At 46.9% G+C, this 16155-nt stretch overlaps 1 protein-coding gene across 5 annotated transcripts in view; it reads right to left on the reverse strand.

Moving 5' to 3' along the window:
• Window positions 1-108: 108 nt before the first annotated feature.
• Window positions 109-16155, reverse strand: part of EXOC3L4 (exocyst complex component 3 like 4) — a 360645-nt gene continuing 344598 nt past the window's right edge. For 3 of the 5 annotated variants that reach the window (XM_071745521.1, XM_071745520.1, XM_071745523.1), the window contains exons 4-12: window positions 15106-15223; window positions 13892-14017; window positions 12482-12582; window positions 10527-10616; window positions 7981-8095; window positions 6099-6221; window positions 5243-5395; window positions 4195-4316; window positions 109-1986 (exon numbers count right to left, since the gene is read on the reverse strand). In XM_071745521.1, coding sequence (XP_071601622.1) covers window positions 1824-1986; window positions 4195-4316; window positions 5243-5395; window positions 6099-6221; window positions 7981-8095; window positions 10527-10616; window positions 12482-12582; window positions 13892-14017; window positions 15106-15223 — 1111 coding nt within the window. In that variant the 3' untranslated portion in view covers window positions 109-1823. Of the gene's footprint in view, window positions 2018-3027; window positions 3190-4194; window positions 4317-5242; window positions 5396-6098; window positions 6222-7980; window positions 8096-10526; window positions 10617-12481; window positions 12583-13891; window positions 14018-15105; window positions 15224-16155 lie in introns of those variants that run through there. The other 2 variants (XM_071745524.1, XM_071745525.1) reach the window with 2 other exon arrangements.

Raw genomic sequence — 16155 nt, forward strand, 5'->3', positions numbered from 1 at the left:
AGAGGCTCACTACTGGTGCTGTAAGGTTTTTTTGTGGTTTGGATGGTTGCTTTGTCACCTGTCCTCACCAAGAAGGGGGAGCCATGAAGAAGAAAGGAGACCCTCAGGTTGAAACAAAACGAGATTTAATAGAATAACCATAATGAACTAATATTAACCTCAATGCTAATGTAGGATACAAACTTATACTCAGCTCCAGAGTGTAGTCATGAGCTGTGTGCTTCTAGCTGAGAAGGCTGAATGCCAATGCTGCCAGTCCCAGGGAGAGAGAGAAGACCTTGTCAGGAAGGCAGCTGTATTAGAAGCCATGGATTTTTGGACATCCTTGCAAACTGCCCTATTTCTAGTCAAGTGACCTTTATGGTATGGAATACTTGGGCTGGCCAGTTTGGGCCAGCTGTTCTGGTCTTCAGTCCTCCTAGCCCACTGCACTTGCATGGTTCAGAACTATTCTTAACCTTGGTCACTGTGGAACCCTGCATATCAGAGCACCTTACTTTTTTTGTTCTGACAGAATTGGAGTCTGCAGTCTCAAAACTACTGTTTCTCTGAATGGAAAAATTATTTTAGAATTCTGTCCCAGCAAAACCAGAACAGCTCCGCAGCACACAAATCAGTGTTCCAGGCTCTGCCATGTCCACATTTATCACATGAATTAATAGATTGTATACATGGCTCTGTACAGACTCTTGGAATAATTCCTGCAGAAGGCAACACAAAAAATAAATTGGATTAACTAAAATCAGATTTGTACATCCATAGGTTGCTGGTTGTTTCTTTTAGCCCTCCTGCAGAAGCTGGATGTAATGCTTTGAATCCCTCATGGAGATAAGCAGCTGATGTTCTATGCCCATGAATGGTCTGATGCTGGTTTACACCAGATGGAGATCCGATCTGCAGCACTATGCCTGTCCACCTCACATCAGGGTTCCTACTGCAGTCACATTGTACCAGATTTGTTGAAATACATTTGACCATGCAAGAAAATAGTCTAGGGGCATGCTGGCCCCTTTCCTTGGGGCAAGGAGTACTTGGAGCCTCCCACCATATGGAATGTCCAATCCAGACATGTCTGCCCACACAGAGAGGCTGTGATGGCACCAACAGGTCTCCCGTCCAACATGAGTTTTGCAAGGCAGCTCATGAGTGAGGGAAATCTGCTGAAACCCCACAAGCACCATGGGGTCCATACTGCACTGCAGAGTGGTCCACAAGCCGCGTACTCCATCTGTGGGGTTTGGTTACACTCCAAGGATTTCCTCCTCGGGCAGGTAGTGGTTTGTGGCATCAGATCACAGCATCACTGACCTTGTGTCATGCCAGCTTGGCCAGCTCGTTCATGGGGAAGGAAATAAGGCCTGGGTGCTACCACATCCCTGAGTAAGATCTGACCCTCAGTTGCACAGGGACACTAATTGTGAAGGAGACTCTTGCTCTGCTGCTGTATAATTATACAACACACAGTCCAAGCCTTGAAACAGCTCTGAGTGAACTCCTTTTGGCTTTCGCCTGTTCTCCAAGGAGAGACTCAGTCTTGGACCAATCAACAAAACAGCCTCATGGCAATAAGATCAGAACTGAACAGAGGGTGGGAGCAGTGCCTGGCCTGGAGCTGCTGCCCAGGAGCTCTTGCAGAAGGTCAGCATCTGGGCTCATCTGTTGCCTTTGGTTTCTCAACTTGGAGTACAAGTTTGGAAGACTTCTCCTTTTCTCATGGCAGCGAATAAGTTGTGTTTGCAGAGGAATGAGGTGGGGTAGCAGACGTTGGGTCATGCCGTAGGGGCAGCATGGGAGGAAGGAGGATGCTGACCACTGATTCTGGTTTAGAAGCAGCTGATGTTCACGGGGTCATCAATTTCAGCAAAGAGTGTGCTGCCCTCCTCCCTGTCGGGGCTCTCCAGCCTGCAATAGCCCTGCCGACAAATCGCTGCTCTCCTGGTGCGCCCCAACCCCCGGAGCTCAAGGATGGCCAGGATGTGCCCCTTCCTGCAGAAACCAAACAAGATCTCGCTCAGTCCTAGAGAGAGAGAAACCAGCCATGACAGCCATGCTGGAGATGGAATGAGGCCATGGCAAAGAGCTGGGGAAGGTCCCCTTGCTGCACTGGAGGAGCCACAAGGACAGGGGTCTGAAGCTCCTGGAGGTACCAAGGCAGTGTCAGGTCCTGCCACCCTGCACTGCTGGGACACCCTCCTGCTGATGGGACTTTGGGGAATTTTCTCCTCCACTTCCACACACACTTGTCTCTTGCAGATTTTCCTGAGAGGCTGCAGACCTTTTGTTTAATGATTATTTTGAAATGAGTAAGGGAAATGCTAATATTTAGGAAGCTGACAGGCACTAATTAGATTGGAGCTGGGAAAGCCAACTAGGAAACATTCCCTGTTCCAGTAATCTCTGTATATACAAACCCAGCAATGTCTCCAGGAGTGCAGGGGAAGAATTAACAGAGACCTGAACAGGAAACAGTGCAGGTCCAGCAGGTTCCACCTCCTTTTCAAAACTTAATTGTTAAAAATAATATTACTCAATAGTGGAAAGCCAGGAAATAGATCAACCAAAAGGACAAACCTTAAAACCTGTCTTGGCTTTAAGGCTAATGATGAAAAAGTACCACAAATCACAGCCTTGTAAATGGCTTTTCTGCCTGGAAAATTATTTTCAAATAGCTAAGCCTGGTTAACCATCACTGACCTCCCCCATCCTTCCCAGAACAGGCACTGCTACATTCACCACCTCAGGCTGGCCACTGCGATTAAGGCACCTTTTTTTGGTGGGTTTGTTTTGGTTTGTTGTTTGGATTTTTTTTGTGTGTGTGTTTGTTTAGGATAGGTGTGTTCACCTACAAACCTATGTTTTTTGAAGTCCATCCCTTGTATTTCCCCACAAAGATAAGCCTGAAGTGTATCTGACCCACTCAAGTTAAATATATGTATGAAAAATTCTGAGCCTCTGTTTTAGGAAGAGGAAAATGTACTTAATGTCATTTTTGTCTGAATATTTGAGGGTCCACTTCAGAGTTTGATGCTATTTGTTAAATTTGTTTATTTTGAGTATATAAACATTAACTAGAAGGAACTATGTAACACAGTGACAAAACCTTTGGTCTTTTATTGAAGTGACTCTGATGAAATGGAATTTTTTGCAAGTCATACCACTGGTACTCCTTCTCAATGGCTGACAGAAGGTCTGTGGAACAGAAGGTAACTTCTGATATGCAAGCTGCTTAGCCATGCACAGAGCTGGTCACTCTGTTTACTTTTCCAGAAGCCTTATATTTTGCAGATGCTGCTTTGGAAGAGCAAATGGAAAGTACAAATGAAAGAATTTGCAATTTATTCCAAAATTTAGGGGTTGCGCTGAGGCCCTTTCAGAAACTGCAGCTGAACTGTGTCAATATCTGCTGCCCTTTGAAGTCTGAGCCAAAATATATGCTCCCAAACTGGAGCCTGCAAGTTGGAAAGCTGGGCTCATACTTGTCATGCCCTAAAAAGTGACCAGGACCTCTACAGTGAAACAAGTCTGGAAATGGCTCAGAATTTACATTAGGAAGCATTTCTTTACCAAGAGGGTGGTCAAACACTGGAACAGGCTTCCTCAAGAGGTGGTCGGTGCCCCAGACCTCTCAGTGTTTAAGAGGCATGTGGACAATGCTCTTAAGAACATGATTTAACTTTTGGACAACCCTGAAGTAGTCAGGCAATTGGACTAGATGATCACTGTAGCACTTTTCCAACAGAAATTATATTGTATTGTGTTGTATTCTATTCTATTCTATTCTATTCTATTCTATTCTATTCTATTCTATTCTATTCTATTCTATTCTATTCTATTCTATTCTATTCTATCCCACTCCACTCCACTCCACTCTACTCCACTCCACTCCACTCCACTCTACTCTATCCCATCCTATCCTATCCTATCCTATCCTATCCTATCCTATCCTATCCTATCCCAGTCTGTCCTGTCCTATCCTGTCCTGTCCTAAAATGAAAATGTTTTTGAGGTAACTCACGTGCATTATAAGATCTATAAGACAGAGGAAAATATGAAAGGGTACAGCTATAACAAAAGCAAAATAAAGAGGGATTTGCCCTGTTGCTGGCACCTTGGCCTCTAACTCATGGCTACCAGCAGAAAAGAGAAGCTGAAGAGCTTGGCCCAGCAGGTCTGGCATCTGCCCATTTCATGTACCTGATATCTGGATAATCCAGGCACAGCTCCTGGACGTAGTCCTTGATCTTGTCTTTTTTCTTCTCCCCTATAATTCTGGCAATGTGGTGTATGGCAGGAAGGAGCCACTCAGAGTCAGAGCCCTGCAAAGGAGGGGGCATACAGGGATATCAGGGGGGAACACAGGACCCACAAAATGCCTGTTTCCCAGCAGCACAGAGCAGGGCAGGGATTGCTGGTACTGTAGGAGGTAGCAGGACAGGCTGCCCTGGGCAGGCTGTGTGGGGTAGCAGGGTGATGGTTGAAGCAGCACTGGGGGCACTGAGGGCAAAGCACCCTCAGGATCTCTGCTGGGGCCTGACTGTGCTCCCTGATGCTCTGAGCACCCCAGCAAGTCAAACCCTGAGCAGGGTTTTGTAGATGCCAGGGACTTCACCTCCTGCTGCCTAAGAGCTTTGTGTGCCCAGTCTCTGAGAGGGATCTGTCTCAGTGGGATTTAGTGCCCCAGACTCCTGAATTTCTGTGAAACCCAATGATTTTGACTTCGCCTTCCCTGAAAATTCCAGGCTGATGTAGTCTTGTAACAAAACATGAAAGCAGACACAATTTCTCCCCATCACCCTCCTGTATGCAGAGAGTATGCCTGGATGGACCTTCTTGACAGACTCATCTGAATGAGTTGTATCCCAGGGCAGAGATCCTTCAGAGACAAGGTGAATCCCATGGGACAAGGGAACAGGCCCAGGAAGAAGTTGTCATAGGATGAGTGTGATCCTACAGCACATGAACCACCCTATGTACAGTGCCTGTGTGCTGAAGTGTGTGAAACACCAGGGGCTGCCATGGCAGGGCTGCCAGCTGAGCAGGCACAAGCCATTCCTGCAGAGCAGCCATCAAGCTGGAAGCCCACACCAGCAACCAACTCCCTTGCTCTCTTTTAAGCACTTTTACATTTCTCAAGTCTTCCCCTCCTCAAGGACCTGTCTCCCCAGTCCTTGGGAAGCCAAGCAGGGATATTGCACCTCCAGGAATGGGGCAGACGGGGAATGCCAGAAGGGAATGTACATACCTGATCCATGAGCCTATCATTAAGGATTCTGGCTTCCTGCTTCATCTTTTCGCTCACTTTCTGCCGCATCCCCCTGTTCATTTTCTGTCTGTGTTTGATAACCTGCTTGATGTATTCCCTCACGACATATTTATGAACATCCTGTAGTAGCTCCTGGTGAAACAAAACCAAACCTCATGTTTTTTCTGTGGTTCCCACAGAAGTGAGAGAGGGCAAGGGAAGCCCTCATGCTATTAGCAGCAGCTGAGGGTGTAGAGAAGATGGTACCTGAAGGCAGCACCCTGTCAGCACACCCTGCCCTGCCCAGACCTGCAAAGGGAGCTGGCAGCTCCCAGCCCCTTCCTAGCTCCCTTCCCCTCCCAGCTCCTACAGCACAGAGCAGTGGCAGTGCCCAGGGGAATGCCATGGAAATTGTCCTCATCCTGAAATAGCTCCTGAATTTGCAGGAGAAAATAGTGTGTGCAGTTCGGGTTCCTCAGTAGCAAAGGGGCATAATTTGGGATTGTTTTTAAAATAGGTTTTGATGATGCTTGCAGGTTTTAAATATAGAGCTGTTATGACCTGCCAATTTATTTCACAACTGCAATAGATGTGAAAGCGGCTGTGGTAATGTTCACCGAAGCTTTTTTGTTATCTTTAAAGAAATAAGTTCTTATATTTAAACTACAGAAAGGAAAGATATTGCTTATCCTAACGTGGAGTACAGTAATATCTGAACTCAGCTGCATCAGCTGTCCCCACGGTTATTAAAAAATCCCCACCACAGGAGAGGTGTCCGCAGGCTGGACCACAGACTGAAAATAACTGTGGGGCTTCCCCAGCATCACGACACCCAGGCATGGGACCATCTGCCTACCTGACCCATGGGCTCCCTCATGTGCTGCAGGTGCTCAGAGAAACACGAGACGGCCAACGCCAGCGAGTCCGGCTTTTCCGTTGCCAAAATCCAGTCCTTGGTCAGGATTTTCTTAAGGAGTGGCTGAAAAAAAAGACCAGCTTACTGATGGCATTGGTAATGCTCAGACTAGCTGATGTGCCAGCCAAAGACACCCAGCTGTATGCCTGCTTGGGGGGCTGAAGCCAAAAAGCATGGAGCACCAGCGATGCACTCACTCTGCATGAAGTCATGGCAGGCACCAGAAGCATGGAGCAGGCTGGGTTTCTATCCCCAGCCTCCAGAATTCAGACCCACATCTTTCCTTTCTGGGCAGCCAACCCAGTGCAGACAGGAGAAGCAATACTCCCTGAGCAGAAGGTGCTTTGGCATTAAAGGCTTACTTGGGACACCTCATTTTCTTACCCTGTGTCCCTGTGTATTTTGATCCACCAGCTTTTTTTTGTTGTTGTTGTTGTTGTTTTGCTTTTTTGTTTTTTTGGTTTTTTTTTTTCCCTAGGTAAATAAATTTGTATCCCTACTGGAAAATGGATGAGGAAAGAGATGTGGATGTTAATCAAAGGAAACCCAGGCATGGCTAGAACAGCCTGTGGTGTGCAACCATGTATGCTAGAGTTACATGGGTTTTCAGCAGCTTTGGGCATTATAAGCAACTTGGGTAGTGGATCTGTTGGAAATCAGTCCAGTAATCTGTCACCCCTCCAGCTGACTCCACAAGGAAATCAAGCTCCTCTTGCTCACAGCACTTACAGGTGGCTGTCTGTACTCCCTGCAGACCTGTGTGTCAGCACAAAGTTTTACTGGGATTCTCCTGCTTTTTGCTCTGCTGCTGTGTGTGTGTGGAATAGCAGCTGGCAGCATTTCCAACTTGATGCCTCATGATCAGTGATGATGAGGGAGTGATGCCACTCTTTCTCATCTGCCCTGGATACAAGATACTCTGACCAAATGTCCACAGTGGGCTGTTCCCCTTGCCTCCTTATAGAAGCAAAGCAATTATCTTCTAAAGGCTTCTAGTGGCATTTGGAAGACTCTCCCTTATGGGCCAAATTCAAAACATCCTTTGCCTGGCACATCCCTTCTGTACTTTTTTTCTCTTAGCTCTCAGTATCTCTGTCTCTAGACTCTTGGCAATGTCTTTTCCAATTATTTTCCCCACTTGTCCCCCCTGCTGTGTTCCCAGACTACTGGAGGGCTTTGCCTCATCTGTTCTCAGTTCTCATGACATTTAAGCTCTCTTGCTCAATGCCTTGGCTTGATTTTTTTCCCTTATGCCTCTTAGACTCCAAGACAAGCTCTGCAATAACTGGAAAGTCCCTTTGGAGAAGGAGGCTTGGCTTAGATTTGAGCAATTGCATGACTGTCCTATTTTCTGAAAGTTTGCTTGGTAATTTAGAAAGTGAATTAGGATGACTGAAAAGGATTGGGACAAAAAGCTTTATCCAAATCTTTTGATAGAAGGAAAATTATCCCATTGGGGGTGTCCAGCTGACTTCCCTGGTGCTTCACTTCAGGTAGGGCTTTCCTCCTCTGTTTACTTGAGATGCTGAAGCCACTAAGCACCCTTTTATTTTGGTTGCTGTTGTACTCAAGTCGACAGCTTAACAGAAGTATAATTTGTGGAAAAACTCACAGGATGCTGGAAGTGTCCCCTTGGGTTAAGGATGATCTCTACAAGCTTTAGGAATGCTCTACAATGCATTCTGGAGTGACCATAACACTATGAACTGCAAAATGGGGTCGAGTTGGTTAGACAAGGGAAGGGCAACAGCCCTCAGCTGCCACAATGGTCCTGCACATAGGTCTTGTTATTTGGTAAATAATGTGGCCAACAGCCTCTTACCTGTGCTTTTGCTTTTAATTTATTAAAAAAAATATTCTTGAAGTTTCTTGTCAGATCTGCCAAAATCTTCCGCAGTTCCTCAGTGTTGACTTTAAACACTGTTTCTAACCCTGACCTAAAGAGAGAGACATGACCAATGAGTTAATGTTAAAATGTAAACTATTACACTGCCCTAAGCGTTTTATCCAGATTGGCATCTTGCACATGACTTTTAAATAAATTTCTGTGTCTAGTACTTCCTCTTGGAAACACTTGAAAGGTCAAAGTAATGACTCTTTTTGCACAATCCTATACACTGAAAATGTATCACAACTGAATAACTGTACTTAAAAAACCACCTATTTCCTCATCAGGTAGGACAGTTCAGCCATGTGGAGCATTTGCGTGGGCTGGTTGCTTTTTCACTTGAGCAACACTTCTGCTAAATGATGTGCAGCTACCTGAGAGAGCACTGAGGGGATTATGGAGTAAGGGAGAATTTAAAAAAAAAAAAAAAAAAAAAAAAAAAAAAAAAAAAAAAAAAAAAAAAGCCAGAAGTGGGAAAGCTGCTGACTTTGCACACCCCAGAGTTCAGCTGACTCAAATCCATTGGCAGCAGCTGAGATGTGAACCAGGGGGGTTGAAACCTGTGGAACTTCCTAGAGACAGTGAGTACTTCTGCAAGGTTTCTCACTAGTGAGGAAGAAAAAGCAACTTTGGGGAGGTTAATGGAATCCTCAGAAGTATGTGTGGGCTCTAGGGGCATGGAGAGATTTGGGCTTTTTTCTGACTACCCATTCCTGCCCTGTTGTAACATCCCCCAAGTGAAACTGAGGCAGCACCACCAAAATGTAAATGGTTCCCAAACTTCCCTGGGCATGCCATGTCCACTGCTGTAACCACAGAGCACAACAGGTTCCTGCCACTGCCCAGTGGTTTATACATCTGAGGCTGCCCAGGCAGCACTGTCAAACACCTAAGAGCATCCCTCTGGCCCCACACTAGGGTCTCAGGTCCATAATTCCCACTGGACACCTGAAGTCTGGGGTCCAGCATCTGCAAAAATCATGCTGTTCAGTCACTATGTCTGCTCAGCATCTCATCACCCCAGGCTGACGAATCATAGACTGGTTTGGGCGGGAAGGTACTTTAGTTCCTTTTAGATCCTTTAGTTCCTTTAGTTCCAACCCCGCTGCATGGGCAGGAACATCTCCCACTGGACCAGGTGGTCCAAGCCCCATCCAACCTGAACACTTCCAGGGAGGGGGCGTTCACTACTTTCCTGGGCAACCTGTGCCAGTGTCTCACCACCCTCATAGTGAAGAATTTCTTCCTAACGTCGTATTTAACTCCACTCAGGAGTGAACCCAGCGGAGCCAGTCCATCACCCAAACGCCTGCCACCTCCCTGCCCGAGCCGGCTTCTCCCTTTGCCGCCTCTCCAGTCCCCAGCAGGGAAGAGCAATTTTCCTGAGGGGCAGGAGGAAGGCAGAGGTAGCCGGGTTCTCGGCCAGGTTAGCATTGCTGGAGAGACCATGCCATCTAGAGACTTCCCGGCGGTAGTGCGCACTGCGGAGGAGCTGTCGGCTCCTGGGAGACACGGCAACGAGAAATCCTCTGCATCTCCTGAGGAATATTTGGCAGAAAGCATCCCGTCCAGAGATGGTGCTGGGCAGAGATGCAGTAGCATGGGATGAAGGTAACACCCCAAGCTTCTTGGTGGCCAGACCCCAGGCTTTAGCCCCGTGTCAGTGGCATCACATCTGCAGAACTGCAGATCCCATCTCAAGGGCTGACCCCAGATACTAAAGAGTCCCCAGCCTGGGTGGGCCATGTCCCTGCCTGTGTGCAGACCATCCTCCTGGGGCAGGTTCTGTACGAATAGCCCCAGTTCCCCATGGCACCTGCATCAAAAGGCTGGGGTGGCACTGAGGGGAGCTGAGGTGTGTGGTCACCACCTGCCCCATCACTGGGCTGGTGGACCAGACCCTGGGACACACATTGACTGGCACTGTCCTGCTTACAGAGATATTGCCCCTCTACTGGAGGCACTCTTTGGTAGCCAGAGCTGCTGGGTATACCTGTTCATCAGAAGTCTGCTCAATGCCCAGCTTTAAATAACTAACTCTTAACACATGCAAAGCCTTAGGAAATTCCTCCTTCCAGCAGCCATGGCAGGGGTTTATTTGCAGGCTGAGTGCTTTCACAGAGTTTTCTCCAGCACAGTGTTCCTCCAGCCATCAGACTGTGTTGCTTGTTTATACTGCTAATCTCCAGAAAAAAAAAAAAAAGAAAAAAAAAAAAGAAAAAAAAGAAAAGAAAAAATCCCTCCTCTGAGGCTGAAAATGAGTTCAAAGCTCTCACGCAAGCACTGGATCCATCCACACTTCTGCCTCATCACCCCTGTGGCTTTTATCTGCGTCTCTTGGGGACCACCACCCCATGATGTGAGGAAGGGCTGGAGGTTGAACACCCCATGGGGCACCTCAAGGAGACCCTTGGTCTTCCCTTTTGGTATGTGCCAGCCTCCCAGACCCCAGCAACTTGGCAGCTCAGCTAGAGACTTACATCAGGTTGTGGAAGCTGTTGATGTAGGCAACAAAACAGGGCACAAAGATGGGGCTGTCCTGGGCAGTGCTCATGAACTTCTCCCCAAACCTGCAGGAGAAGACACACAGGTAATGCTCCCGGTGGAGTGACTGAGGGCAGCTCATCTTCTGTGTACATGGTGATGTCAGGAGACACACTGGCTGGCCCAACATGTCCCCTCTGTATGCAGACAATTTTTCTCCAGCTGTCGTAACATGCGTGTGTATTGGAGTGGAATAGATGGTAGATAATTATGGGTTTAGGGTGTGCTTGCCTGATCGGGTACGCAGCTCTTCTGGAGAGATGCCAGGGATCTCAACATGCCTAATCTCTGGTTTTTCCTCACACTGAGGGATTAATTACGGCACTGGTACTCAGGCTCATCAGCCTAGTCCTTAATTTCTCTGGCTTTTGGGGCAATACAATAATATGTGCTCACCTAAGCACACAGGGAAAGGATTTATCTGAGGGCTGATTTTATAACAGAAAGAGAATAGAAACAGGGCAGCACACCTATATCTTTCCCCTATAACCTCAGTGCAGTGTGTTGGGTGGCTGATTTTTATGCAGCACAGCTTTTACATAAGGTTTTGACAGCTGTTTACAGCCAGGTCTGCACTGCTGGCAGGAGGCTTCATGCTCAGGAAGGCTTTGTCTGGTGGGGTCATTCTTTGTCAAGGTAAAGGGACCTTTTTGGGCTGGCCTCAGCCACTTGTATCTTGGGTTTGTTTAAGAAAAAAATAAACTAAAAAATAACAAAGGAAAATATTTTAAAAAGAAAAACAAGGGGAAAGGAGGAAGGAAAGTTAAAAACAAAGAATGAAACATCAGCATTATGTTTCTCTTGAAAAACCTGGGCAGGTTTCAAAGCCAAACAGCTGATTCGAATTACCCTGTTTGCTCAGGAATGGGAGACAAGTGTAGATCTCTGGGCTACTGGGGATGAGGGGTTAGAAGGGAAAGTGTTGCCTTTAGTGCACTTTGGACACCTGCCATGCCTTGGGTTCATGATCTAAGCAACTTGCACTCAGGCTCCCCACGCTCATTCCTGCAAAATGTCTATCAGCAAACTCCACTCAGCGCCTGCCGGAGGTGGGAAACTTGAAAGGTTAATGAGAAATTATTTTTAGTCTTGCTCAGAATTGATTCATGCTGAACAGCCTTTCTCCTCTGTAGATTGCTGCTCTGTCAAGCTGCCATGAACCCCCCAAAACACAGTTCCACTGGAGGGGTGGGAGGTCATGTCACTGTGCTGGCACCCTCAGTGAGCCAGAAACCTTCCCTGGAGCATCCCCAGAGCACGTCACAGGGGATTAGGTCTGAGGCCATAATTCAGGACTACCAAACAGAAAAACATCAGCTCAGCAAAAGGGCAGGGTTTTGTGTCCTTTGGACACTGGATAAATTTTAAAAAGGCTTAGAAGGCAGCCCAGATATGCTTTGCTCAAGTGGAACAGAGATTCAGCCCATCGGCCACTTCTGTACTCAAAGCTGTGGGATGCAGAAGGAAACCCTCTTGGCAGGCCTGGGCCACCCAGATGACAAGCAGAGGTACAAGCAAGCTTTGGGTCTGGGGCTCCATAATTGCTGCTTGCTCAAGGCTGAAGCTGAAAGAGACAAGCATCCAATGTCAGAAAGGTACCAAATGGATGGGACCTCAGTGGTCCCATCCTTTTTCAGCCAGCAGCTCCTTCCTGGAGCTCCAACCTCAGAGTATGTGACTTGCAAGCGTCCCACTTGGGTGTGTCTATGACTCCCTCCAACTTGTTTTGAAGTTTGGTCATTATCTGGCTCATTGTGATCTCCCATTCTCCCAGGAGCAGGCCCATGCCTGCTCTGTGCCAGTGTCTGGCCCAGTGCATGGACCTTTCCCCTGATTTTTTACCAGTGTGGGACTCATTTGGGAGGACTGTGCTGCCCAGACCAGTGATGACCTTGGTATGAATTCATGCAGTTCTGCCAGGCACAGCTCAAGCATTTTTGTTTCCAGGCTTCTGCTGATTTTTCCAGATATCTGCATGTGCTCCCCAATGATCTAGGAAAGGGCACAAAAAAACTCCAGTGAATGGGACAAGCTTGGGTGAAGCATCCTTAACAAGACTCTCATGCAGCTTTGTGTAATAAAAATGACTCACCTAGCAAAGGGGGAAACAGCCAACTTGTTGCCAGGCGTTTCTCATTGTTCTCTGGCAGGTTTAAAATAATAATCCAGAATGGGCCAAGAGGCACAAATTGATTTGTGGCACAATCATTCATCCTTAATGGTTCTGTGTCCTTCAACTATCTGAGTTAGCCATGGTATTGACTGTAGGACTGAGCCACCCTGGTGCTCTACTCCTCTTTTGGGGAGATTTACAGGAGGGATCAATTCCCAACCCAAGTCCCAAGGGGAGCTGAGCTGTGTCCATGTCCCCATGCTGAAGGTGGCTGTAAACACCCTTGTTGGGTGTCTGCACAAGCCCCTTCCTTAGGAGTGATACTGGAGCTCCATGGAAGGTAAGGCATCACCTCAAAATCTTTTTCACACTGGGGCTTCTCCCTGCTTCCCATCCCACAGCCCCAGCTGCCTCTCTGGAGTGACACAGGCTGTGGCCTCACTCTGATGCTTCCCGAGGCATCCTACCCATCTGTGAGTCCATTTCAGACCTGCCTTCCCAGTGATCATAAAATGTGGAATATTCCTTTATGGAAAATGAGTCATGGCAGCAGGCAAAACTCTTTGATTTCCTTCCTTTTCCTTCCTTTTCTTTCCTTTTCCTTCGTCCCTTCCCTTCCTCTCTCTCTTTCTTTCTTTCTTTTTCTCTCTCTCCCTTTCTCCTTTTCTCTCTCCCTTTCTTTTTTTTTGGCATTACTTAATTGAAATGACTCAACCCTTTGAGTAAGGAGAACAAATCCAAAGCCCTCCTAGATTTATTATCCTGTAGTCCCTAAAGCTAGTGGGAACTTCTGTTTTTTGTACTGTTTAAACTGGAGTGGCTGTCACTGCCTGTGGCCTTTCTGTGACTGCCACAGCCCTTTCAGCCAAGGGGTTTTTCTAACAAACCTTTTCTTTCTGCCTTTTTTTCCCCTTTCTCTTTCTTCTTTCTAATCAAAGAGATTTAAGGACTCTAAAATCAGTTGCCTATTATGTTGCTGACACAATTGACAGCAGGTTTAATTTGCAGCTAGAAGGCAAGCGGGAGAGCTAAAAGTTGTAATAAATGGCATTTTCTGCTCTAATGTATTCTGCTGGTGCATGACTAACATAAATTATCGCAGGAGGCGGCACCTCAGCCCAGAAGGTAACAATCCCGTTTCCCTGGAGCCACAGAGCCCCCCACACTTTGCCCCAGCTAATTAAATACCGTTTGAATATCAAAGGAGAGGGAGGAGTGGTAGAGGTTTTCCATCTCTTCTGGATCAACTTCTTTCTCCCACTTCTCTGTGACCTCCAGTCTCAGGATGTTTCCAAAATAGCTTTTGATTTTCTCCTAAATGTGAAATGTAGGAAGGAAAGATGCAGCTCAGGGTAATGAAGCAAGCGTGAGTAGAGAGGCTTGCGGCGTTTTGCTCCATCAGCACGTGTGTGAGGCTCATGTATGTGGCACAGAAAGGTAAAGCAGAGTCAAAAGTCTTGCCCCAGACCCTGTTGGTCTGCAGAGGAAATCAGGAGAAACCAGGGGCTGTGTTGGGTGGGGACAAGGTACTCCCAAATCAAAGCAGAATCGCTCTCCCAGAAGGGAATTATTGTGTCAGCTGTTTGACTGCTTGATTGCAAAGTCCTTCAGCATGTATAATGCACAAGGGTGAGATTAAAGATCAAACTGGTCCTTTCTGGTGGCACAGCCACTCGAGTAAGTGGCAGGAATCTTCAGTCCTGGCTGCTAAATCAATCTTGTTGCTGGTGAAACAAAATAATCTCTCACCAGCACGATGGAGCAATACCAATTTTATTCAGCCAAGTACCTTGAGCTCACCTTCAGCAGTGCACTGGTTCAGAAATGATTAGCAAGAAAATCCTCAGCCCAGGAAAGAGCCAGGAAAGCATGCTGCCTTATACACGGTCCAAGCCAAGGACAGCAGAAAGAAAACAGCAGAAGGGTCTTCCTAGGAGGAGCTGAACCATAGGGAAGTCCTCTGTTGGGGATAAGCCCAAAGTTTTTGGCTTTATTAAACCTCTGGCCGTATTAATGCTGTTTGGCTGTATTAATGTGCTGGAACACCTCACACACTATGAAAGTAGCAGCTAAAATGCCTTTACACCTATCTTCACAATACATTCAATCTGATGAAACCCAGCTATGACCTTTTGGTATGCCTGTGCCACACTGTATGGGTCTGGTACTGTCCCTTAGGCTCTGTGATCATCCAGGTTCAAGCTCACTGCCTGCTTTGGGCACAGAATTAGTGTTCAGGATTTTTTGCTTTTGATTAAAGGCCATTCTGTGTGGTGATGGCAGGGATCAGCACCTGGTGGGGCTAGGAACCATGATGAAGCTGTCCAAGACCTTGTCCAGGAGGGTTGGGGCACTCCTACTCTCCCTGGGGGTCATGTGGGAGGCAAGGACAAAACTCTCACCTTTGCAGAAGTGATGTAGTTCTTCTTCAGTTGATCCCAATCAGCTGGTGTTAACAGCAGGGACAGGTTTTCTGTCTTAACTTCTGGTTTGAGATCAGGGTGACCCAGAAAGAGTTCACTGGAAAGATTAAAAGGAACAAATTATGTTGCCTCAGAGTGTGAGTAAACTGATGGAATATTCATATGGCATGAGCTACATAATTATTGAGCCGTGAGAAATACACTTAAAGCTTCAATTGCAATGCTTGTTTTCAAGCTTTAACGAGAAAATCTTTCCTTGCTATTCAAAATCCTAATTATTCAAAATCAAAATGATCTAAGGTTCCAGCCCACCTTAGAAATCATGAGACTTCTGAGTTGTTTGGACATGAAAAGTACTATGAGAATTTACTTTTTTAAAATAAACAACCGGAAGCTGATTCATTTGACCACAAGCCTGTAAGATGCCTTTCAGGATATAATTCCTCTAGCAGAGTTCTGCTATGGGGTGAGCTGACCTCCCCTCGCCAGTGTCACATCCCAGCTTATGTCAAGCCTGGTGTTTTTCCCTGTCCTTTATTCCCATGCAAAGGGAGGTGGTGGAGCAGGTCCTGGTCTGCTCAGGGCAGCCTCTAGAAGGCACTCCTGTGCATGGGACATGAGACGTGGCCCCCCCACTGTTCCTCCACAGGTGGTGGACATGCAACTCCAGAGCCTGAATCCAAAGTGCACTCAGCTGACACTGGACTTTACCACTCACTTTCCTCTGGATTGCTGTGTAATCAGGCCAGCTGATAAGCAGGGAGGTAGGGAGAGGGAGGGAGAGCTTGTGTTTCTCCCTCTGGGGTGAAAAAAGCCAGTATTAACCTGTACAATTGAACGTGCTACTCCTGCAATCTGCCATGGACCATGGAGGCATTGCATCTTTCAGGGCTGTGTAGGTGGAGAGGAGAAAGAAGAATAAACATTCATTCACTTGAATAAGTTCCAAGAAGTCACCCGGTTAACAAGGGATGACAGAATGACAGAATTGTCATGGTTGGAGAAAACCTCTAAGATCACTGCATCCAA

This window comes from Heliangelus exortis, chromosome 5 (assembly GCF_036169615.1).
Source record: "Heliangelus exortis chromosome 5, bHelExo1.hap1, whole genome shotgun sequence".
Classification (NCBI taxonomy): Eukaryota; Metazoa; Chordata; class Aves; order Apodiformes; family Trochilidae; genus Heliangelus; species Heliangelus exortis.